This window comes from Salvelinus fontinalis, chromosome 8 (assembly GCF_029448725.1).
Source record: "Salvelinus fontinalis isolate EN_2023a chromosome 8, ASM2944872v1, whole genome shotgun sequence".
NCBI classification, from domain to species: domain Eukaryota; kingdom Metazoa; phylum Chordata; class Actinopteri; order Salmoniformes; family Salmonidae; genus Salvelinus; species Salvelinus fontinalis.
Window position 1 is genome coordinate 31,442,411 of NC_074672.1, and position 26,868 is coordinate 31,469,278.

Below are 26,868 nucleotides of genomic sequence, written 5' to 3' on the forward strand. Positions count from 1 at the left end.
GGAAACAATGTAGCAGCTTCAAGTCGGGAAACAATGTAGCAGCTTCAAGTCGGGAAACAATGTAGCAGCTTCAAGTCGGGAAACAATGTAGCAGCTTCAAGTCGGGAAACAATGTAGCAGCTTCAAGTCGGGAAACAATGTAGCAGCTTCAAGTCGGGAAACAATGTAGCAGCTTCAAGTCGGGAAACAATGTAGCAGCTTCAAGTCGGGAAACAATGTAGCAGGACTAACCGAACATTCAGCAGCATTCTTTGTAACCACGACCACTATTGCTATTACACTGATAAAATCGCATAGGCAAACTGATATGGTTAAAAACATGGCATGGTAAAAATGTTAGTTGCACAAACATATCAATTTATTAATGTTGTGCTTTGGAATATTCTGTAGCCTGAATAAGTTAGGCTAAATGCATTGGCTACACTGTGCACAGACATAGGCCCCCTGCTTCGACTTTAGCGGAGCATACAGTAAATCTAGGCCTAGGCTGGCTACTTGTTGTTTTCATGTCTCCCTTTTCACCGGCCGGCCGGCAAACTGGAGCGACACACCCCCACAATCTTCACACAAAAAAAAGTGAGTGACACATTCCAAACTACCCATTGGCTTCTGGCTTGCAATGGCAGCGGACCAATAGCAGTGAATTGAAGGCGGTGCCTTGTGAATCTCGCCTGGCTGCACGCGCAGGGGAGTGGGGGCGTGGCATTTTTTCAGGAAAAAAAGCTAAACAATCTTTAATCTTTCAAATTGACTGTGTCGGATTTTTAAATTGTCTCGGCTGGTGTAGAAGTCCATACCTTAGAATAGTGGTAACACACGGGGATCCACTCAAGACAGGCCTGAATGTATTTTCTTCCAAATTTCTGCACGAAAAGGTATAGAAAGCGGATAATCTTTCTTTAGTCACCACTCCGGTCCGACTATGAATTCTCAACGTTTGCTTGACATGTCTCCGGCCGAAGTACTGGTCGGGGGCGCTTCGAAACAAGCCGGTATTGACCAGCATGCAGAGGGTTCCAAGGGAAGCGAAATGAGTGTCACCACTACTAACAGCGGTGTCATTCTGGCGTGCGGGAGCGGGCCCGCATCAGGAGCAGTTTTCTGCACATTCGTGCTAGACGATGGCTCTTTGAGAGAATGTACAAACCAGGAAATCATCCTCAATGGGAATGACCTGTCGTCAGGGAGAGAAAAATACGCGCACCGGAAAATAGTAGGTGCTATTACACTGTCATATCCATTGCATGCTGGACTTTATGTATTTTTCTTTGCAGTGAGTTGGTTAGATTAAAAGCAAGTGTGTAATGTGTTATTCATCTCCCCCTATTCAATTATGTATCAATCGAGTTTTCACATTAGCACATTTTTTTCCTAAAAGCCTACTGTTGCATGCACCGGGGAAACAAACTACAGAACCAGCCGCTCTGACTTTTCTAATGACATGAATCGGTTACTTTTTAAAGTGAAAATATAGGTCAGGCAGGATATGCGACTAACCCAAGTTAATTATAGCCGAAATGCAACTAGTATGTATGACGAATATAATCTGTTAAAATGGCGGCTCATTGCATGTTCAAAGTTTAAAGGAAAAAGGGCTGGGACTCCAAACTAATTTCCCCTCCCCCATGGCGACCGCTTTGCCTGCCAGAATTTCAGCAGGGAGGCATCGAGACCAATGATTCAGATAATATACACTAGATGACTGATTGGGGGCGCTGTGCTGAGTCCGTCTATTCACTCCCCCACATTTCAGTCGTTTAGCAGATGCTCTTAACCAGAGCGTCTTACAGTAGAGTGCATACATTTTCATACCCCACCATTGTAACAAATATTTTGGAAGCTATAGAATTGCATGTATTAATATCTACATTACTTTTTGCCATATGTATTATATTACAGAAGCTTTAATGTATATATGAAAAATATATAACAAGATTTTCCTTAAAGTATAATTTTTAGATCTTACAAATGTTACTATCCCCACTACAATAAAAAAAAAATACCTGTCATTTTCTTCTTGAAACGTTTAATTGAAATACTGTAGAATTGCATTAAATCCTATGGAGGACTGCTCCTACTGGGGAATGCCAATATGGCCGACCGGTGGCTTCAGAGCCTCTTAAAGTCCAATATATAGCATTAGCAATCCACGGTTTATATACATCATTGACCAAGACCCTGCTTTGAAGGGAAGAAAAACTATCTACAAGTGTTGCTTGAATTCTTCTTTTTTAAACAACAATGCATGTCAGATATGTTGTATTGTCCCAAGACATTAACACACCCCATATAGAAATTAGAGAGTGGACAATGTCCTACCAGTGAATTTCTAGGGGATGTCATATGCCTAAACGTTTCTGAGAAACCGTCATTTTTGTTTAGCCATCCTACATGCTATTACTTTGTTTGGTATTATAGCCTATTGTTAAAGTGTTGTCAGATGGCGGTGTGTGAGCGAGAAGATTACAGAGGGTTAATGTGCTCCGTGAAGGGATTGTTCAACGGAATTACAAAATAACATATTGGTTTCCTTACCCTGTAAGCAGTCTATTGACAAGGTATGACAGCAATCCATGCTTTGGTTTAGTTTCCCTAGCACTGTTTCCACATGCTAACCTTTTTTTGCGTTTGTGGCACAACTCTCATTCAAGTCATGGGACAGATATTAGAATTTTCTTGTTACATTTTTGAGCTTCACGGTCAATTTGAGATACTTTTAGATGATTTGGACATGATTAGGTCAGTCAAATTACTGCGGTCACTGTTATAATCATTTCTTATAAGCATTTCACTGTAGTGTTTTACACCTGCTGTATCCTGTGCATCATAGGTGAAATTGCAACTGGGGATGGGGGAACATGTAGGCCTTAATATTAAGAACAGGTCGATTCTTCCCCCCCAATAGGCTCAATTCTTTCAAATCTAAAAAATATATTGATTTTTTTGTTGGTTGGGGGCCCCTTGGAGTTCGGTGGTTCCTCAGATAGCATACTGTATGAGCAAGTCTTAAGCAATGGCAAAAATGTGTAGAATTGTAGGACATTAGCTTTAACGGTCGCTAGGACACGAAGAACTGTCAAACTCCTCCTCCGGCTTAATTTTCCAACAGAAATGGGGTGTGCCTTTAGTTTGGAAATGGGGTGTGCCATCCACAGTTTAAATGCGAGTACTAACTACGTTTCCATCCAAAGTTAAAATGTTCTCACTGCTATCCATAATAATCTCATCATCAGCCTACCCTCACTGTATCTGCTAGCTTTTGGTTAGAATGTACGTTCCAAGACTGGAGGAGGCACATTTGCTATTTTTAACGAAACAGTTGTTGTTGCAAAACTATCAGTAGAGTTGAAAATATGTTGGAAACACATTGAACTTGAGATTTTTATTAGGTACATGAAAACTAAAGCGGATATGTATTTTTTTAAATTTGCGAACAAGTGGAAGCACACCACTAGTGGGAAAATGTGCATATTTTCTTTATGCAGATTTTTGAATATTCGCATGAAAATCTGTTGCCAAATGGTTGGAAACCTAGTTAATATGAGTGAAATAGTTTTCCTTCCAAAAAATAGTAAATAAGTATGTTAAAAGCAGCTTTTCTGTGTTGTAATAGATGCGGTAAGAGGTCAATGGAACGCAGACCATGGGGGATAGAAGAAGGATGCTCGATTGGCGCACAGTCAACAAATCTGATCTAACAAAGATGGTATTCGTCAAAACCGTCATGACTGATGTATTGTAACAGGCCCACAATGTGGTTACTAAAGTCCGATTGAAATACATTTGGCTGTTTTCACTGCGTAACATTTAGAAGTAGTCCATTTTCAGGTTTAGAAGAAGTGACTGGACTGCTAAATGCTAACTCCCATTCGTATATCTGGTAGCTTAGCTAGCATAGAGAAATCGGTGGTGGTAGTCAAAGTAATTTTTAACTGTAATGATGTTGATTGGTGATGACATGAACATGTTTTGGGGTTGACATCCATACAAGCAATATATCTCAACATAGTGTGAAATAGTGCAAATGCTCTTTCCTCTCTACCCAATGGCAAAATGTGTAGAATTCTAGGAAATTAGCTTTAAAACTTCACATTTTTATCTCTGCCCCATGTCAAAATGTGTCAAAATGCAGAAAGTTAGCTGTTTTCCCAAAATATATTTCTTGGGTGGTTGGGGGCCTTCCACTTATCCTTCCACTTATACTGTGTTTTACTCCTCCATATACCCCTCAAAATACCCATTAAGAGAGGCATAATAAGTCAAACTGTGTAGAATTGCAGGAAGTGCGGAGGACCCCTCGGACAGCATGTCTACTGTTCGCCCCCCCATTATCTACACCACAATTTCACCCTTGCTGTGAATTTGACAATACAACTACACCACAATTTCACCCTTGCTGTGAATTTGACAATACAACTTAAAACTTGAAGAATCTTTGAGTATTATATTAGAAAAAATGTATACCTCCTATATATATAGGGGCAATACTAACTGAATGTTGATATTGTGAACCTATGTTATGTATTTTAACCTCCTGTTTCAGGAAGGGATGTCATTGAGTACTGCCCCTATATGTAGGACCTTCCACCCCCACCTGTGATATGGATGCCTGATGAAGTTATTAATAAAATCACCTGTGAGCGTGAGCAGCAGTGTGCAGCGTTTTCCATTTTATTTTCCATGAATTCACCTACAACTCCAGCATCTGCAAAAAGTACCTGGATGTGCGTATGTTCTTCAACTTTTGTCCATGTGGAAACAGTGCCAGGGAAACTAAACCAAAGCATGGATTGCTGTCATACCTTGTCCATAGACTGCTTAAAGGGTAAGGAAACCAATGCGTAATTTTGGTGAACTATCCCTTTAAACCAGGGATCATCAACTAGATTCAGTCGCAGGCCATTTTCTTTCTTGAGCGGATGGTCAGGTGGCCGGAACATAATTTACAAATAATTTGTAGACTGCAAATTGACCACAAGAAGCCCAAACAGATATAATATTTGACTAAAGCATAGTAATTTAAAATAGGGCTGTGCGATATATTGAATTAATTCAATTAATTTGAGTTGATATTTTAGCACAATATTCCAAATGCCTGTATCGCAAGAACCCATTAAAGTTACAATTTTAAATGGTTCATTTAAGGTTTAAGGTTAGGTAAGGTTTATGGTTAAGGTAAGGGTAGGGGTTAAGGTTAAGTAAGGGTTAGGGTAAGAGTAGGGGGTTAAGGTTAGGGTAAAAGTTATGGTTTAGGTAAGGGTAGGGTAGGGATTAAGGTTAGGGTAAGGGTAGAGTTAAGGGTAAGGGTTTAGGGTAGGGGTTAAGGTTAAGGTTAGGGTTAGGTAAGGGTAGGGGTTAAGGTTAGGGTAAAGGTAAGGGTTATGATTGAGGTTAAGGTAAGGGTAGAGTTAAGGGTTTAGGGTAGGGGTTAAGGTTAAGGTTAGGTCAAGAGTAGGGGTTATGGTTGTGGTTAAGGTAGGGGTTAAGGTAAGGGTAGGGGTTAAGGTAAGGGTAGGGGTTAAGGTTAGGGTAGGGGTTAAGGTTAGCGTAAGGGTAAGGGTAGAGGTTAAGGTTAGGGTAAGGGTAGGGGTTAAGTTTAGGGTTAGGTAAGGGTTATGGTAGGGGTTAGGGTAAAGTTAGGGTAATCAAATCAACAGGTGTAGACCTTACTCTAACCAACAGTGCAATTTTTAAGTAAAAAGAAAAAGTTTTTAGGTGAACAATAGATAAGTAAAGAAATAAAAACAACAGTAAAACAGACAGTGAAAAATAACAGTAGCGAGGCTATAACAGTAGCGAGGCTATATACAGTAGCGAGGCTATATACAGTAGCGAGGCTATATACAGTAGCAAGGTTATATACAGTAGCGAGGCTATATACAGTAGCGAGGCTATATACAGTAGCAAGGCTATATACAGTAGCGAGGCTATATACAGTAGCGAGGCTATAACAGTAGCGAGGCTATAACAGTAGCGAGGCTATATACAGTAGCGAGGCTATATACAGTAGCGAGGCTATATACAGTAGCGAGGCTATATACAGTAGCGAGGCTATATACAGTAGCGAGGCTATATACAGTAGCGAGGCTATATACAGGCACCGATATCGGGCTGATTGAGGTAGTATGTACATGTAGGTATGGTTAAATTGACTATGCATATATGATAAACGGAGAGTAGCAGTTGCGTAAAAGAAAGCTTGGCGGGTGGTGGGTTAGGGTTAGGTAAGGGTTATGGTTAAGGTAAGGGTTAAGGTTAGGGTAAGGGTTAAGGTTAGAGTAAGAATAAGGGTGAGGGTAGGGGTTAGGGTTAGAGAAGGGTTATGGTTCAAGTAAGGTTAGGGGTTAAGGTTAGGGTTAGGTAAGGGTTATGGTTAAAGTAAGGGTAGGGTTAGGTAAGGGTTAAGGTTAGAGTAAGGGTAGGAATTAAGGTTAGGGTATGGGTTAAGGTTAGGGTAAGGGTAGGGGTTACGGTTAGGGTAGGGGTTAGGTAAGGGTTATGGTTAAAGTAAGGGTAAGGGTAGGGGTTAAAGTAAGTGTACGGGTAGGAATTAAGGTTAGGGTATGGGTTAAGGTTAGTGTAAGGCTAGGGGTTAAGGTTATGGTTAGGCTAGGGATGTACCAAGGATCCCGGATAGCACAAACTCAGCTCCTCCCCCTTCCTGCCACTCACAAGCTCCTGCCCCTCCTGCCACTCGCAACAACAAAGATGAAAGATAATTTCTTCCTCTCTGACAACAAGCGGTTTCAAATCGTTATTTGCATTTGAGGTTTGGTTCAACAGAATCGGTCATATGGACCCTGAAACACATTTAGACATTATTTAACTGTAATAGATGGGAACCTAACTTTTCTAACAATACCCTTTATATGTCTCAACTCCTCAAATTGCGCAAAGAGCAGACCCTATTATAACTGGAGTATCAAGGAACATTGATTCTGCAAAATTAATGCTCAGTTTCTGTCGCGAACGGGTACCGCTATAAGCATTTTAGCCACAGACTGTTATGCTAGCTGTCCAGTCTGTGTTTTATAAATGTGCAATGAGCATAAAAAAATATTATGTAAGGAATTCAAAACTCGTTCTCATTCTGATAAATAAGGTAGGCCACTTGATTTCAACATGTGAACAAAGTGTACAAGCTAGCATGCTGTTGGAGACGGTCAGAAGGGTGTGTTCATAACAATTCAACTGTTATACCTTGTTAGCAAATAGATCCAAGTTGGCTAGACTTTAATTATAAAGATTAGCTGGCTACTGACTAGCACGTGGGCTTGTGCTTGAGAGATTGTTTATGAGACCTGTGTTAATTTAATTTTCGATAATGCCTGCTTGTTGGTCATTATTAGTGAATGCTACAAGAAGTTGGTCATTATTAGTGAATGCTACAAGACATTGGTCATTATTAGTGAATGCTACAAGACGTTGGTCATTATGAGTGAATGCTACAAGATGTTGGTCATTATTAGTGAATGCTACAAGACGTTGGTCATTATTAGTGAATGCTGCAAGACGTTGGTCATTGTTAGTGAATGCTGCAAGAAGTTGGCCATTATTAGTGAATGCAACAAGAAGATGGCCATTACCAGTGAATGCTACAAGATGTTGGTCATTATATAATGTCTCCTGCAAGATGTTGGTGATTATTAGTGAATGCTACAAGAAGTTGGTCATTATTCGTGAATGCTACAAGAAGTTGGTCATTATATAATGCGTGCTGCAAGAAGTTGGTCATTATTAGTGAATGCTGCAAGACGTTGGTCATTATTAGTAAATGCTGCAAGATGTTGGTCATTATTAGTGAATGCTACAAGAAGTTGGTTATTATTAGTGAATGCTACAAGAAGTTGGTCATTATATAATGCCTGCTGCAAGATGTTGGTCATTATTAGTGAATGCTACAAGACGGTGATTATTAGTGAATGCTACAAGAAGTTGGTCATTATTAGTGAATGCTACAAGAAGCTGGTCATTATATAATGCCTGCTGCAAGATGTTGATCATTATTAGTGAATGCTACAAAATGTTGGTCATTATATAATGCCTGCTGCAAGATGTTGGTCATTATGAGTGAATGCTACAAGAAGTTGGTCATTATTCGTGAATGCTACAGGACGATAGTCATTATTAGTGAATGCTACAAAACATTGGTCATTATTAGTGAATGCTACAAGAAGTTGGTCATTATTAATGAATACTACAAGAAGTTAGTCATTATTAGTGAATGCTACAAGATGTTCGTCATTATTAGTGAATGCTACAAGATGTTGGTCATTATTAGTGAATGCTACAAGATGTTGGTCATTATTCGTGAATGCTACAAGAAGTTGGTCATTATTAATGAATGCTACAATAAGTTGGTCATTATTAGGGAATGCTACAAGAAGTTGTCATTATTAATGAATGCTATAATAAGTTAGTCATTATTAGCGAATGCTACAATAAGCTAGTCATTATTAGTGAATGCTACAAAACATTGGTCATTATTAGTGAATGCTACAAGAAGTTGGTCATTATTAGTGAATGCTACAAGAAGTTGGTCATTATTAGCGAATGCTACAAGACATTGGTCATTATATAATGCCTGCTACAAGAAGTTGGTCATTATTAGTGAACGCTACAAGAAGTTAGTCATTATTAGTGAATGCTACAAGAAGTTAGTCATTATAAGTGAATGCTTCAAAACATTGGTCATTATTAGTGAATGCTACAAGAAGTTGGTAATTATGAGTGTATGCTACAAGAAGTTGGTCATTATTAGTGAAGGTTACAAGAAGTTGGTAATTATATATAATGCCTGCTGGAAGAAGTTGGTCATTATTAGTGAATGTTGCAAGATGTTGGTCATTATTAGTGAGTGCTACAAGAAGTTGGTCATTATTAGTGAATGCTACAAGATGTTGGTCATTATTCGTGAATGCTACAAGAAGTTGGTCATTATTAGTGAATGCTACAAGAAGTTGGTCATTATTAGTGAATGCTACAAGATGTCCGTCATTATTAGTGAATGCTACAAGATGTTGGTCATTATTAGTGAATGCTACAAGATGTTGGTCATTATTCGTGAATGCTACAAGAAGTTGGTCATTATTAGTGAATGCTACAGGACGATAGTCATAATTAGTGAATGCTACAAAACATTGGTCATTATTAGTGAATGCTACAAGAAGTTGGTCATTATTAATGAATGCTACAATAAGTTGGTCATTATTAGGGAATGCTACAAGAAGTTGTCATTATTAATGAATGCTATAAGAAGTTAGTCATTATTAGCGAATGATACAATAAGCTAGTCATTATTAGTGAATGCTACAAAATATTGGTCATTATTAGTGAATGCTACAAGAAGTTGGTCATTATTAATGAATGGTACAAGAAGTTGGTCATTATTAGTGAATGGTACAAGAAGTTGGTCATTATTAATGAATGCTACAATAAGTTAGTCATTATTAGCGAATGATACAATAAGCTAGTCATTATTAGTGAATGCTACAAAATATTGGTCATTATTAGTGAATGCTACAAGATGTTGGTCATTATTAGCGAATGCTACAAGACGGTGATTATTAGTGAATGCTACAAGAAGTTGGTCATTATTAGTAAATGCTACTAGAAGTTGGTCATTATTAGTGAATGCTACAAGATGTTGGTCATTATTAGTGAATATTACAAGATGTTGGTCATTATTAGTGAATGCTACAAGATGTTGGTCATTATTCGTGAATGCTACAGGACGATAGTCATTATTAGTGAATGCTACAAAACATTGGTCATTATTAGTGAATGCTACAAGAAGTTGGTCATTATTAATGAATGCTACAATAAGTTGGTCATTATTAGGGAATGCTACAAGAAGTTGTCATTATTAATGAATGCTATAAGAAGTTAGTCATTATTAGTGAATGCTATAAGAAGTTAGTCATTATTAGTGAATGCTACAAGAAGTTGGTCATTATTAGTGAATGCTACAAGAAGTTGGTCATTATTAGTGAATGCTACAAGATGTTGGTCATTATTAGTGAATGCTACAAGATGTTGGTCATTATTAGTGAATATTACAAGATGTTGGTCATTATTAGTGAATGCTACAAGATGTTGGTCATTATTCGTGAATGCTACAAGAAGTTGGTCATTATTCGTGAATGCTACAAGAAGTTGGTCATTATTAGTGAATGCTACAGGACGATAGTCATTATTAGTGAATGCTACAAGAAGTTGGTCATTATTAATGAATGCCACAAGAAGTTGGTCATTATTAGTGAATGGTACAAGAAGTTGGTCATTATTAATGAATGCTACAATAAATTAGTCATTATTAGCGAATGCTACAAGACGGTGATTATTAGTGAATGCTACAAGAAGTTGGTCATTATTAGTGAATGCTACAAGAAGTTGGTCATTATTAGTGAATGCTACAAGAAGTTGGTCATTATTAGTGAATGCTACAAGAAGTTAGTCATGATTAGTGAGTGCTACAAGAAGTTGGTCATTATTAGTGAATGCTATAAGAAGTTGGTCATTATTAATGAATGCTACAATAAGTTAGTCATTATTAGTGAATGCTACAAGAAGTTGGTCATTATTAGTGAATGCTACAAGATGTTGGTCATTATTAGCGAATGCTACAAGACATTGGTCATTATATAATGCCTGCTACAAGAAGTTGGTCATTATTAGTGAACGCTACAAGAAGTTAGTCATTATTAGTGAATGCTACAAGAAGTTAGTCATTATTAGTGAATACTACAAGAAGTTGGTCATTATTAGTGAATGCTACAAGAAGTTGGTCATTATTAGTGAATGCTACAAGAAGTTGGTAATTATGAGTGTATGCTACAAGAAGTTGGTCATTATTAGTGAAGGTTACAAGAAGTTGGTAATTATATATAATGCCTGCTGCAAGAAGTTGGTCATTATTAGTGAATGCTGCAAGAAGTTAGTCATTATTAGTGAATTCTACAAGAAGCTGGTCATTATTAATGAATGCTACAAGAAGTTGGTCATTATTAGTGAATGCTATAAGAAGTTGGTCATTATTAATGAATGCTACAATAAGTTAGTCATTATTAGCGAATGCTACAAGAAGTTGGTCATTATTAGTGAAGGTTACAAGAAGTTGGTAATTATATATAATGCCTGCTGCAAGAAGTTGGTCATTATTAGTGAATGCTGCAAGAAGTTAGTCATTATTAGTTAATGCTGCAAGATGTTGGTCATTATTAGTGAATACTACAAGAAGTTGGTCAATATGTAATGCCTGCTGCAAGAAGTTGGTCATTATTAGTGAATGCTGCAAGAAGTTAGTCATTATTAGTGAATGCTGCAAGATGTTGGTCATTATTAGTGAATGCTACAAGATGTTGGTCATTATTAGTGAATGCTACAAGATGTTGGTCATTATTAGTGAATGCTACAAGAAGTTGGTCATTATTAGTGAATGCTACAAGATGTTGGTCATTATTAGTGAATGCTACAAGATGTTGGTCATTATTAGTGAGTGCTACAAGAAGTTGGTCATTATTAGTGAATGCTACAAGAAGTTGGTCATTATTAGTGAATGCTACAAGATGTTGGTCATTATTAGTGAATGCTACAAGATGTTGGTCATTATTAGTGAATGCTACAAGATGTTGGTCATTATTAGTGAATGCTACAAGATGTTGGTCATTATTAGTGAATGCTACAAGAAGTTGGTCATTATTAGTGAATGCTACAAGATGTTGGTCATTATTAGTGAATGCTACAAGATGTTGGTCATTATTAGTGAATGCTACAAGATGTTGGTCATTATTAGTGAATGCTACAAGAAGTTGGTCATTATTAGTGAATGCTACAGGAAGTTGGTTATTAACTATACATTTTTTCTCAGAAAACTTGGGGGGCCAAATAAAATCACCTGTGGCCGACCAGTTGGCAAACCCTACTTTAAACAATAGGCTATAGATTCTAGTTGTCAGTGCCTCCTAACTGTTGGACAGATTTAGTGTAACTGACACAGCTTCTATTTCTTTGGACACAAAATCTCTCAAAAATGTCTCTTTCCCAAAAATTCTGCCAAAATAAAGAGGTAGATTGGGCCTAAAACTGTCAGGCCCATTCTCCAAGATGGCGTAGCAGTCGGACGTGTGTTTTGTCTTGTCCCATCCTGTCCCTTGTAAATGTCGTTTTCCTTGTTTTTTTTCTCGTAAATATTTTGTATATTTTTTAATCTCACTTCCCATCTACGGACTGAATATACTCTCCTGCAACCCGCCTCACCCAATGTGGTACGGATCTGCTATTTTTATACTTTAGAACCGGAACCCTCATCAGAAGCTAGCCAGCTAACTAGCTACTAGCTAGTAGTCAGTTTGCCACAGCTAGCGGTCTTCAACGTTAACTCGGACACCAGCCAGCCCCAGCTCGGTCAATACCTACCAGTCTGCACAGCGCGATATCAACCCAGAGCATATCGGACTGCTTTTTCTCTACCACATCTCCGGATTCCTCCGGATTCTGAACCTTTACACCGGATCATCGCAGCTAGTTAGCTGCAATCCGAGTGGCTACTCCTGGCTAATGTCTCTGTCCTGAAGCAAGCACCAGTTAGCCTTGAACTAGCCTCGAGCTAGGCCCATCTCCCGGCTTGCCAAAGAGGTCAACCAGCTAATTCTTGGGCTACAATACCTCTTTTGCCAATTAGCCTGGACCCTTTACTGCCGACACGGAGCCCTGCCAATCTATCACGACTGGTCTGCCGACGTAATCGTCCGAGGTGGTTCCAACAGGCTCTTCCGTTGCGACATCGCCGAAGGCCCATCTGCTAGCCCTGGCACGCTAGCTGTCTGAATCGCCCTGTCTCCAGCTCGCCTAGCGTAGTAGCAACTACTGAATCGTCTCCCTGACTCACCTATTGCTACTCATTGGACCCTATGATCACGCGGCTACACATGCCTCTCCCTAATGTCAATATGCCTTGTCTATTGCTGTTTTGCTTAGTGATTATTGCCTTATTTCACTGTAGATCCCCCAGCCCTGCCCAATATGCTTTAGCTCCCACACATGCGGTGACCTCATCTGGCTTAACTGATGCCTCTAGAGATAAAACCTCTCTCATCGTCACTCAATGACTACGTTTACCTCCACTGTACTCACATCTTACCATACCCTTGTCTGTAAATTATGCCTTGAATCTATTCTTCCACGCCCAGAAATCTGCTCCTTTTACTCTCTGTTCCGAATACACTAGACGACCAGTTCTTATAGCCTTTAGCCGTACCCTTATCCTACTCCTCTTCTTTTCCTCTGGTGATGTAGAGGTTAACCCAGGCCCTGCAGCCCCAGCACCACACTCATTCCTCAGGCGCTCTCATTGTTGACTTCTGTAACTGTAAAAGCCTTGGTTTCATGCATGTTAACATCAGAAGCCTCCTCCCTAAGTTTGTTGTATTCACTGCTTTAGCACACTCCGCCAACCCTGATGTCCTAGCCGTGTCTGAATCCTGGCTTAGAAAGGCCACCAAAAATCCTGAAAATTCCATCCCCCAACTACAACATTTTCCGACAAGATAGAACTGACAAAGGGAGCAGAGTTGCAACCTACTGCAGAGATAGCCTGCAGAGTTCTGTCATACTATCCAGGTCTTTTAACTTCTCTGTGATATGTGGGACGGTAGCGTCCCATTGGCCAAAAGCCAGAAAAAATGTAGCGCTCCAAATTCAAATATATTACTATAAAAATCAATCTTTCATGAAATCACACATGAAAGACACCAAATTAAAGCTACACATGTTGTGAATCCAGCCAACATGTCTGATTTCAAAAAGGATTTACGGCGAAAGCACACCAAACGATTATGTTAGCTCAGTACATAGCCACAGAAAAACAGCCATTTTCCCAGCAAAAGATAGAAGTCACAAAAAGCAGAAATAGAGATAAAATTAATCACTAACCTTTGATGATCTTCATCAGATGACACTCATAGGACATCATGTTACACAATACATTTATGTTTTGTTCAATAATGTGCATACTTATATCCACAAATCTCGGTTTACATTGGCGCCATGTTCAGAAATGCCTCCAAAATATCCGGAGAAATTGCAGAGAGCCACGTCAAATAACAGAAATACTCATCATAAACTTTGATGAAAGATACATGTTTTACATATAATTAAAGATACACTTGTTCTTAATGCAACCGCTGTGTCAGATTTAAAAAAAACATTACGTAAAAAGCACGCTATGCAATAATCTGAGACGGCGCTCAAACATAACAAAATTTCTCCGCCGTGTTGGAGTCAACAGAAATACGAAATTACATCATAAATATTCAATTACCTTTGATCATCTTCATCGGAATGCACTCCCAGGAATCCTAATTCCACAATAAATCGTTGTTTTGTTCGATAATGTCTATTACTTATGTCTAAGTGCCTACTTTTGCTAGCATGTTTAGTGCACATGTCCAAACGCTTGCGCAAATGCATGCGAACTCGGACGAAAACTTCAAAAAGCTTTATAACAGGTCGAATAAACTGGTCAAACTAAGTGGAGAATCAATCTTCAGGAAGTTGTTATCATATATATCCAATAACGATCCAACCGGAGCATTCCTTCATGTCTGTAGAAGTTATGGAACGCAAGGCGATATCATGAGGAAAGCGCGTGACCAGGAACTGGCAATCTGCCAGACCACTGACTCATTCCCCTCCCATCCGGCCCCACAACACAGCATAAGCTTCAATCCACGTTCTACAGACTCTTGACATCTAGTGGAAGGCGTAGGAAGTGCAAACAGATCCATATCTTACAGGGAATTGAATTGGCGATGAGTTGAACATTGACCAGTCTCAGAATTCTCACTTCCTGTTTGGATTTTTTCTCAGGTTTTTGCCTGCCATATGAGTTCTGTTATACTCACAGACATCATTCAAACAGTTTTAGAAACTTCAGAGTGTTTTATATCCAATAGTAATAATAATATGCATCTATTAGCATCTGGGACAGAGTAGGAGGCAGTTCACTATGGGCACGCAATTCATCCAAAATACCCTATCATAAAGAAGTTAAACATCTTTTAAAAATCCACCTTTCCAGAAACAAGTCTCTCACTGTGTCACACCCTGGCCTTAGTTATCTTTGTTTTCTTTATTATTTTAGTTAAGTCAGGGTGTGACATGGGGACATGGGGGATGTATGTGTTTTGTATTGTCTAGGGTTTTTGTATGTTTATGGGGCAGTGTTCAGTCTAGGTGTTTGTATGTCTATGGTTGCCTAGATTGGTTCTCAATTACAGACAGCTGTCTATCGTTGTCTCTGATTGGGAGCCATATTTAGGCAGCCATGGTCATTAGGTAGTTTGTGGGTGATTGTCTATGTCTTTACGTTAGTGGCTTGTGTCTGCACTTTCGTTTTATAGCTTCACGGTCGTTTGTTGTTTTTTGTATTAGTTTGTCAGTGTTCGTTTCGTGTTCGTCTTCGTTAAATAAAAGAAGATGTATTGTTATCACGCTGCGCCTTGGTCCTCCTCTCTTCCACAATACGACGATCGTGACACACTGTTGCTGCTTGTTATAGACCCCCTCAGCCCCCTGTGCCCTGGACACCATATGTGAATTGATTGCCCCCCATCTATCTTCAGAGTTCGTACTGTTAGGTGACCTAAACTGGGATATGCCGTCCTACAATCACCCCGGCCGTCCTACAATCTAAGCTAGATGCCCTCAATCTCACACAAATGATCAAGGAACCTACCAGGTACAACCCTAAATCCGTAACCATTGGCACCTTCTTAGATATCATCCTGACCAACTTGCCCTCTAAATACACCTCTGCCGTCTTTAACCAGGATCTCAGTGATCACTGCCTCATTGCCTGTGTCCGTAATGGGTCCGTGGTCAAACGACCACCCCTCATCACTGTCAAAGGCTCCCAAAAATACTTCAGCAAGCAGGCCTTTCTAACCGACCTCACCCGTGTATCCTGGAAGGATATTGACCTCATCCAGTCAGTAGAGGATGCCTGGTTTCTCTTTAAGGTGCTTTCCTCACCATCTTAAATAAGCATGCCCCATTCAAAAAAATTTAGAACTAAGAACAGATATAGCCTTTGGTTGACCCCAGACTTGACTGCCCTTGACCAGCACAAAAACATCCTCTGGCGTTCTGCATTAGCATCGAATAGTCACTGCGATATGCAACTTTTCAGGGAAGTCAGGAACCAAAATACACAGTCAGTTAGGAAAGCTAAGACTAAGACAATAGCTCTGCCCCCTGCAGCAACAGTCTCTATACGGGTTCCACAGGGTTCAATTCTCTGGCTGACTCTTTTCTCCGTATATATCAATGATGAAGCTCTTGCTGCTGGTGATTCTCTGATCCACCTCTACGCAGACGACACCATTCTGTATACATCTGGCCCTTCTTTGGACACTGTGTTAACAAACCTGCAAACGAGCTTTAATGCCATACAACACTCCTTCCATGGCCTCCAATTGCTTTTAAATGTAAAACTAAATGCATGCTCTTCAACCGATTGCTGCCCACACCTGCCCGCCCAACTAGCATCACTACTCTGGACGGTTCTGACTTAGAATATGTGGACAATGAAAAATACCTAGGTGTCTGGTTAGACTTTAAACTCTCATTCCAGACTCACATTAAGCATCTCCAATCCAAAATTAAATCTAGAATCGGCTTCCTATTTCACATCAAAGCCTCCTTCACTCATGCTGCCAAACGTACCCTCATAAAACTGACTATCCTACCGATCCTTGACTTCGGCGATGTTATTTACAAAATAGTCTCCAACACTCTACTCAGCGAACTGGATGCAGTCTATCACAGTGCCATCTGTTTTGTCACCAAAGCCCCATATACTACCCACCACTGCGACCTGTATGATCTCGTTGGCTGGCCCTTACTACATATTCGCCACCAAACCCACTGGCTCCAGGTCATCTATAAGTCTTTGCTAGGTAAAGCCCCGCCATATCTCAGCCCACTGGTCACCATAGCCGCATCCACCCGTAGCACGCGCTCAAGCAGGTATTTTTCACTGGTCATCCCCAAAGCCAACACCTGCTTTGGCCGCCTTTCTTCCAGTTCTCTGCTGCCAATGACTGGAACGAATTGCAAAAATTACTGAAGCTGGAGACTTATATCTCCCTTTCTAACATTAAGCATAAGCTGTCAGAGCAGCTTACCGATCACTGTACCTGTACACAGCCAATCTGTAAATTGCACACCCAACTACCTCATCCCCATATTGTTATTTATCTTCTTGCTTTTGCACCCCAGTATCTCTACTTGCCCATCATCTTCTGCACATCTATCACTCCAGTGTTAATGCTAAATTGTAATTATTTCGCCTCTATGGCCTATTTATTGCCTTACCTCCCTAATCTTCTACACACTGTACATATATTTTTCTATTGTGTTATTGACTGTACGTTTGTTTATGTGTAACTCTGTTGTTGTTTTTGTCACACTGCTTTGCTTTATCTTGACCAGGTCACAGTTGTAAATGAGAACTTGTTCTCAACTGGCCTACCTGGTTAAATAAAGGTGGATAAAAAGTGGACTATGTGGACTAAAAAGCACCAACATAACAGTTCTGAGACTGCAACCATTTCTCTGCTGTGTGTGTACTGTTCTTCATCCTTCAGATGGGTTGTGGTGGCGAGGCAGATGAGAGGAAAAGTGGTCTGACTGGGGTCCTTACTAACGGCAGTCCCACTCACTGCCTGATCCTGAACGGGCAGAAGCCGGACAGACACATGCACTCGAAAGCGAGGAATCCGCTGGTGCCCGATGGTTTCCAGGAAACCGGACATCAAGTGCCACCTGAGGAGAGAAATCCCCACCCCTCCTCCCACATACCTGTCCCCCGACGCAGGTAGGGACCACATGGCTAATAACATAGTAGTGTTGTCACAATACCAGCATTTTTCATTTGATACCGATACCAGGTTTAGTATCACAATACTCGATACCATCATGATAATTATTTCCAAAACGATACCAAAATGATACCACAAACAATATATATTAGCTAAAGTCACAAAATGGCACTTGATCCAGACAGATAAACTTTAGGACTTATTTTATTGGATACTGCTAAGAAAACATACTGTATTCTTTTATTGTACTTATTAACAACATGTGCATGGAAGAAGCAATCTGTTGTTTTCTAAAAGTGTGCACTGTCTCTTTAAGAAATGAATGACGTTATTTGCTTAATTTGCAAGGCAGAATGTGGCTGTGGAATCTGACTTTGTGACTTTGTGACTCGGGAATCTAGTGGAAACCAGATGGGAGGCAAAGGAAGATGAAGAAGTGAATGATGTTTTGGTGGCATGGGAGACAATGTGAATTAGTAACATTTTTGGTGCCTGTCAGCTTTTAAATTAGAATATTTTGTGTTATTGTTAGCATATTATCACAAACAAAGTACTAGGATTGTGAATTCAGCTGTAAGCTAGCAAGGAAAGTTAGCCTACAATTAAAGCTGGAAGCTACCGGTTTCGTCTTGCATTGTAAAAGTGTCTAGCCTGTATTGACATTGTTTTGTGAACAGTAATGAAAAGTTTCAACATTTCTAGATGCCGTGTTGCATTATTCAAGTGTGTTCCTCACTAGGGTATGTGGGACAGTAGCGTCTCACCTCGTCAACAGCCAGTGAAACTGCAGGGCGCCAAATTCAAAACAACAGAAATCCCATAATTTAAATTCCTCAAACATACAAGTATTTTACACCATTTTAAAGATACACTTGTTGTAAATCCAGCCAAAGTGTCCGATTTCAAAAAGGTTTTACGATGAAAGCACACCAAACGATTATGTTAGGTATGAGCCAAGTCACAGAAAAAGACAGCCATTTTTCCAGCCAAAGAGAGGAGTAACAAAAAGCAGAAATAGAGATAAAATTAATCACTAACCTTTGATGATCTTCATCAGATGACACTCATAGGACTTCATGTTACACAATACATGTATGTTTTGTTCGGTAAAGTTCATATTTATATCCAAAAATCTGAGTTTAGGCGGGACGCTACTGTCTCACTTGGCAAAAAGCCAGAGAAAAGGCAGGGCGCCAAATTCAAATTAATAAAAATCTAACTTTCATAGTATAAAAATCAAACTTTCATTAAATCACACATGAAAGATACCAAATTAAAGCAATATTGGTTGTGAATCCAGCCAACATGTCAGAAATCAAATAGACTTTTCTGCAAAAGCAAACAATGCTATTATCTGAGTTAGCACCATAGTAAACAAAGAGAGAGAAGCATATTTCAACCCTGCAGGCTTGACACAAAACGCAGAAATAAAAATATAATTCATGCCTTACCTTTGACGAGCTTCTGTTGTTGGCACTCCAATATGTCCCATAAACATCACAAATGGTCCTTTTGTTCGATTCATTCCGTCGATATATATCCAAAATGTCCATTTATTTGGCGCGTTTGATCCAGTAAAACACTGGTTCCAAATTGTGAAACGTGACTACAAAATATCTCAAAGGTTACCTGTAAACTTTGCCAAAACATTTCAAACTACTTTTGTAATACAACTTTAGGTATTTTTTAACGTAAATAATCGATAAAATTGAAGACGGGATGATCTGTGTTCAATACAGGATTAAAACCAACTGTAGCTAGTGTCGTGTCTTTGGCTATGCCGGATTAAGTGTTATAACATGCTATTCTATAAAATACTTTCTCCGTAATTAATATTACCTGATTGAGCTAATCATGTAAATGTAATTAACTAGAGAGGGGCACCACAAAATAATATTTATAGAGCTGTTATCTTCCGAATAAACTCTTAAAGACCTAGTAATATTTTACATCAATACCAGGCAATATTAATCGTCACCTTATTTCAGTCTCATCTGAAAGTTGTAAATTCTTGGTTATCTTCACGAACCCTGGCTAACAAGTTGAATCAGCAATACAAAATTGGGTTTAATTATTTATTTACTAAATACCTAACCAATCACACAGAATTACATATACACAGGATTAATCGTACCTTGATTACAAATTACGTCATAAAGGAAAACGCCCCATAGCGGGCGGAACATATGACAGCTTGTTACACAAAAGAAAAGGGGCTGGGTTTGAGTGAAAGAGCGGGAAGACTGAGGAACAAAGGGCGAAGCTGTGCTATCGTAAATACAATATCTTATGCATTCTATATTACCGCCCATTTGGAAAAGGAAAATGCAATAAATATTTACTCTGAGCTGCGCTTCGGTAGGTTGGTGGTAGATGGAAGGCCGTGCTGCCCAACCGGGTCCTTTGTCCTTTGAAGAATGTCTCTGCTGCTGCTGCTGGGTGGTAGACGGGATACTCTGTCTGTCCTAATTTACGTTTGCAGCTGCTGTTGCTAACTCAACGTCTAGGAGGTATCACTTCTATAGTGAATAAGAGTTCAAAGTTCATACCATTCGCAACCAAAGCTCATGCTGAGGTTGGCTTAGTTCTGTAGTTGACATCTGAACTATTCTGACATCGGACCGTCGTCCTCACATCCTCGGAACAGGAAGTTAAATTTTTGTCAATGTCTTATATAGTGGAGGGAGAAGGGTGTGTCTGAAAAGTTTATAACCCATGTCTCTTCACAGGGGCAGGCCAATGGTTGAGCAGAGCCCTAAACTTATGAAACCCACATCTCTGATTTGGAAGCTAAAATTACATTTAATCTCTTCACAAATAATTTCATATTCAAACATTTGAATTGAACAACAATTCCAGGTGAATCCGATACCTCTGATGTGTAGACTTTCCACAGTAGAGTTTATGTCATTCTATCATTGATGAGAATGTGCCAGATGACAACCGAACTGTCATAATATACCTTAAGTACCACCGCATATGTTCAGTTGGTCGGATTACCAGAATATAGATCATTTCTCCCCAACTTCTGATGTTCCCAGAATCTCTATGTTAACCAAGGGTTTTCTAATGTCACATCAGTAGAGTAGGGAGAGGAAAAAGGGGGGAAGAGGTATTTATAACTGTCATAAACCTACCCCCAGGCCAACGTCATGACACTAGCTTTCTGGTCATGCGCTTCTAACAAACAGGACATTTCGAGTGACCCTCCTTCAAGATGGCCATACTTCTTCATTACACAAAGGAATAACCTCAACCAATTTCTAAAGACTGTTGACATCCAGTGGAAGCGGTAGGAACTGCAAGAAGGTCCCTTAGAAATCTGGTTTCCCAATGAAAACTCATTGAAAAGAGTGACCTCAAAAAAAAGAAATCTGAATGGTTTGTCCTCTGGGTTTTGCCTGCTAAATAAGTTCTGTTATACTCACAGACATGATTCAAACCGTTTTAGAAACTTCAGAGTGTTTTCTATCCAAATCTACTAATAATATGCATATCTTATCTTCTGGGGATGAGTAGCTGGCAGTTTAATTTGGGCATGCTTTTCATCCAAAATTCCGAATGCTGCCCCCTACACAAGAGAAGTTAACTTCTGTGCAGCGTGACTGGGGACTGGGGAGCTAATGCAGCTCAGACAGCTCTAGCAATGAATGACTAAGTGGAGCAGGCTCTTTGCTCTTGGCGCTATAAAGGGGCAATGCTGATACAGACTTGATCCTCTTAATCACGTGAGACACATTTGACAGAAGTACCGAACGTAACAAAAATGATAGTACCTAACTACATATTTTTTTGTATCGAAAAGTACTGAAGTTTCGGTATACTGTGCAACTCTATAACATAGATGTTACCAAGTACTGTGTCGATAACAATATGGTTATTACATGGTTATTACCAGTGGCATGGTTGCTGCTTCACCCAGAGTTGGGTCAATACCAGTCCTGGTCCAGATGAAACAGTCATTGAATGGGGCATAGAATTTCTGAAATTGAAAATAGCTCTAAGAATTGGATGTTTTCACCTAAAAATCCAAACCCAAGTTCTGAATAAACTGGAGTTGAAATGGAAATGACTCTGACCTTGTGGTGGTTCAAACTATCCTGTGGTTTGGGCGTAAATGCCGTGGGGAGGCTTGGTTAGATGCCTGCTGTTGGATTCTTAGAAAGCATTCCAGTGTTTCAGAATAGTTCTGATTCTCAAGATCTAAAATAAATGCCTTAAAGTAAATGCCTTAAATGGTTGAAATAAATGCCTTAAATGGTTAAAGTTTTAGAATAAGGTCAAGATTGCCCAATCATGTGGGTGAGAATGGAAGATATGATGGTCATGATGCTGGTGACTGATAAACCTAAACCAATACTGCTCTCACTGTAATAGTGAGACCACTAGCTCATGAACCAATCGCTATATTAATCCATACAGAAATCAGTGCACATGATATCAATGACTTGTATCACTGCCTTGTTCACCATGGCCAACCACACTAAATGTGGTCTTTACCTTAACATTGAGATCCAAGCTGTTCACTCATTCAACGCTACAAAAAATTACCCATGTTTCCCTTTGTTGAGCGTGATGTCTTTCATACTAGAGGATATTGTGTTCATAAAGATTCGTTCCTTGGATTGGACATGAAAGGTTATGGAATTATCGCCCCCCACAAACCCCCATCCCCCTTATAATCTGTAAATCAGTATAATGTCCAAGTGAAATTGACTCCTGCGACTTAATCCCTGTCTCATATTCAGATAAAAGGGTTAACACTTTACTTTACATTTTTCAAATTTTTATTTTCTCTGTTTCATCGCGGTATCAGAAAGCCAGGCGTGCGCTCTGAGTGGCTAGACAGACCAGTGTGTATGTTGACATGTTTTTCTCTGTTTCATCGCGGTATCAGAAAGCCAGGCGTGCGCTCTGAGTGGCTAGACAGACCAGTGTGTATGTTGACATGTTTTTCTCTCAGTAGTTTGTATTGTTGTGTGTAACTCAGTGACTAGCAGAGCGAGAGGGGCTCAAGGCTGTTTTCTCTTTTGCTGTGACACACACACACACACACACACACACACACACACACACACACACACACACACACACACACACACACACACACACACACACACACACACAGAGAGACAGGCAGCAGTCAGAGAGAGAGAGACAGGCAGCAGTCAGAGAGAGAGAGACAGGCAGCTGTCAGAGAGAGAGAGAGAGAGAGACAGGCAGCAGTCAGAGAGAGAGAGAGAGAGAGACAGGCAGCAGTCAGAGAGAGAGAGAGAGAGAGACAGGCAGCAGTCAGAGAGAGAGAGAGAGAGACAGGCAGCAGTCAGAGAGAGAGAGAGAGAGAGAGACAGGCAGCAGTCAGAGAGAGAGAGAGAGAGACAGGCAGCAGTCAGAGAGAGAGACAGGCAGCAGTCAGAGAGAGAGACAGGCAGCAGTCAGAGAGAGAGACAGGCAGCAGTCAGAGAGAGAGAGAGAGAGAGACAGGCAGCAGTCAGAGAGAGAGAGAGACAGGCAGCAGTCAGAGAGAGAGAGAGAGAGACAGGCAGCAGTCAGAGAGAGAGAGAGAGAGACAGGCAGCAGTCAGAGAGAGAGACAGGCAGCAGTCAGAGAGAGAGAGAGAGAGAGAGAGAGACAGGCAGCAGTCAGAGAGAGAGAGAGAGAGAGACAGGCAGCAGTCAGAGAGAGAGAGAGAGAGACAGGCAGCAGTCAGAGAGAGAGACAGGCAGCAGTCAGAGAGAGACAGGCAGCAGTCAGAGAGAGAGAGACAGGTAGCAGTAAGAGAGAGAGAGAGAGAGACAGGCAGCAGTCAGAGAGAGAGAGAGAGAGAGAGAGACAGGCAGCAGTCAGAGAGAGAGAGAGAGAGAGAGAGAGACAGGCAGCAGTCAGAGAGAGAGAGAGAGAGAGACAGGCAGCAGTCAGAGAGAGAGAGAGAGAGAGAGACAGGCAGCAGTCAGAGAGAGAGAGAGAGAGAGAGAGAGACAGGCAGCAGTCAGAGAGAGAGAGAGAGAGAGACAGGCAGCAGTCAGAGAGAGAGAGAGAGAGACAGGCAGCAGTCAGAGAGAGAGACAGGCAGCAGTCAGAGAGAGAGACAGGCAGCAGTCAGAGAGAGAGACAGGCAGCAGTCAGAGAGAGAGAGACAGGTAGCAGTCAGAGAGAGAGAGAGAGAGAGAGACAGGCAGCAGACAGAGAGAGAGAGAGAGAGAGACAGGCAGCAGTCAGAGAGAGAGAGAGAGAGAGACAGGCAGCAGTCAGAGAGAGAGAGAGAGAGAGACAGGCAGCAGTCAGAGAGAGAGAGAGAGACAGGCAGCAGTCAGAGAGAGAGACAGGCAGCAGTCAGAGAGAGAGAGAGAGAGAGACAGGCAGCAGTCAGAGAGAGAGAGAGAGAGACAGGCAGCAGTCAGAGAGAGAGAGAGAGAGAGACAGGCAGCAGTCAGAGAGAGAGAGAGAGAGAGACAGGCAGCAGTCAGAGAGAGAGAGAGAGAGAGACAGGCAGCAGTCAGAGAGAGAGAGAGAGAGAGAGAGAGACAGGCAGCAGTCAGAGAGAGAGAGAGAGAGAGAGAGAGACAGGCAGCAGTCAGAGAGAGAGAGAGACAGGCAGCAGTCAGAGAGAGAGAGAGAGAGCTGTGTCTGTCCAGGGACATGACCCGTCAGCGCTCTGCTAGATAACACTGTTACACAACAGATGAGGTCTGGGAACGGCTGCAGGCAGACGCTTTTTGAGAGCCTTTTTATTCAAAATGTTTTAGAACCATTGATAGGTTGGAGAAGCTGTCTATCTCTAGGGGAGGGGTAGGGGAGGGAAGCTCTATCTCTCTATGTGTGTATTTTCATAGTGTAGTAGGGAATTGGCCTGGTTTCTCCTCTGCCACCTCCCCTACCAGCTGTCACAGTTGTGGTTTTCTGCTAGGGCAGTGTGTCGAACACAGTTGGAGTTTTCTGCTAGGGCAGTGTGTCGAACACAGTGGAGGTTTTCTGCTAGGGCAGTGTGTTGAACACAGTGGGGGTTTTCTGCTAGGGCAGTGTGTCGAACACAGAGGGGGTTTTCTGCTAGGGCAGTGTGTCGAACACAGTGGGGGTTTTCTGCTAGGGCAGTGTGTCGAACACAGTGGGGGTTTTCTGCTACGGCAGTGTGTCGAACACAGAGGGGGTTTTCTGCTAGGGCAGTGTGTCGAACACAGAGGGGGTTTTCTGCTAGGGCAGTGTGTTGAACACAGTGGGGGTTTTCTGCTAGGGCAGTGTGTCGAACACAGAGGGGGTTTTCTGCTAGGGCAGTGTGTCGAACACAGTGGGGGTTTTCTGCTACGGCAGTGTGTCGAACACAGAGGGGGTTTTCTGCTAGGGCAGTGTGTCGAACACAGAGGGGGTTTTCTGCTAGGGCAGTGTGTTGAACACAGTGGGGGTTTTCTGCTAGGGCAGTGTGTCGAACACAGTTGAGGTTTTCTGCTAGGGCAGTGTGTCGAACACAGAGGGGGTTTTCTGCTAGGGCAGTGTGTCGAACACAGAGGGGGTTTTCTGCTAGGGCAGTGTGTCGAACACAGAGGGGGTTTTCTGCTAGGGCAGTGTGTCGAACACAGTTGAGGTTTTCTGCTAGGGCAGTGTGTCGAACACAGTGGGGGTTTTCTGCTAGGGCAGTGTGTCGAACACAGAGGGGGTTTTCTGCTAGGGCAGTGTGTCGAACACAGAGGGGGTTTTCTGCTAGGGCAGTGTGTCGAACACAGTGGGGGTTTTCTGCTAGGGCAGTGTGTCGAACACAGAGGGGGTTTTCTGCTAGGGCAGTGTGTCGAACACAGTGGAGGTTTTCTGCTAGGGCAGTGTGTCGAACACAGAGGGGGTTATCTGCTAGGGCAGTGTGTCGAACACAGTGGGGGTTTTCTGCTAGGGCAGTGTGTTGAACACAGAGGGGGTTTTCTGCTAGGGCAGTGTGTCGAACACAGAGGGGGTTTTCTGCTAGGGCAGTGTGTCGAACACAGAGGGGGTTTTCTGCTAGGGCAGTGTGTCGAACACAGTGGGGGTTTTCTGCTAGGGCAGTGTGTTGAACACAGAGGGGGTTTTCTGCTAGGGCAGTGTGTCGAACACAGAGGGGGTTTTCTGCTAGGGCAGTGTGTCGAACACAGAGTGGGTTTTCTGCTAGGGCAGTGTGTCGAACACAGTTGAGGTTTTCTGCTAGGGCAGTGTGTCGAACACAGAGGGGGTTTTCTGCTAGGGCAGTGTGTCGAACACAGAGGGGGTTTTCTGCTAGGGCAGTGTGTCGAACACAGTTGGGGTTTTCTGCTAGGGCAGTGTGTCGAACACAGAGGGGGTTTTCTGCTAGGGCAGTGTGTCGAACACAGTTGAGGTTTTCTGCTAGGGCAGTGTGTCGAACACAGTTGAGGTTTTCTGCTAGGGCAGTGTGTCGAACACAGAGGGGGTTTTCTGCTAGGGCAGTGTGTTGAACACAGAGGGGGTTTTCTGCTAGGGCAGTGTGTCGAACACAGTTGAGGTTTTCTGCTAGGGCAGTGTGTCGAACACAGAGGGGGTTTTCTGCTAGGGCAGTGTGTCGAACACAGTTGAGGTTTTCTGCTAGGGCAGTGTGTCGAACACACAGGGGGTTTTCTGCTAGGGCAGTGTGTCGAACACAGAGGGGGTTTTCTGCTAGGGCAGTGTGTCGAACACAGAGGGGGTTTTCTGCTAGGGCAGTGTGTCGAACACAGAGGGGGTTTTCTGCTAGGGCAGTGTGTCGAACACAGAGGGGGTTTTCTTCTAGGGCAGTGTGTCGAACACAGAGGGGGTTTTCTGCTAGGGCAGTGTGTCGAACACAGAGGGGGTTTTCTGATAGGGCAGTGTGTCGAACACAGTTGAGGTTTTCTGCTAGGGCAGTGTGTCGAACACAGAGGGGGTTTTCTGCTAGGGCAGTGTGTCGAACACAGTTGAGGTTTTCTGCTAGGGCAGTGTGTCGAACACAGAGGGGGTTTTCTGCTAGGGCAGTGTGTCGAACACAGAGGGGGTT

General features: G+C 41.7%; 1 protein-coding gene across 2 annotated transcripts in view; it reads left to right on the forward strand.

The window, feature by feature from the left end:
- Positions 1 to 643: 643 nt before the first annotated feature.
- The window catches only part of LOC129861476 (zinc finger protein 704-like), a 165,102-nt gene continuing 138,877 nt past the window's right edge, over positions 644 to 26,868 (forward strand). Inside the window, exons 1-2 of one of the 2 annotated variants that reach the window (XM_055932857.1) lie at positions 644 to 1,213; positions 17,649 to 17,878. In XM_055932857.1, coding sequence (XP_055788832.1) covers positions 923 to 1,213; positions 17,649 to 17,878 — 521 coding nt within the window. In that variant the 5' untranslated portion in view covers positions 644 to 922. The remainder of the gene's footprint in view (positions 1,214 to 17,648; positions 17,879 to 26,868) is intronic. The other variant, XM_055932858.1, reaches the window with a different exon arrangement.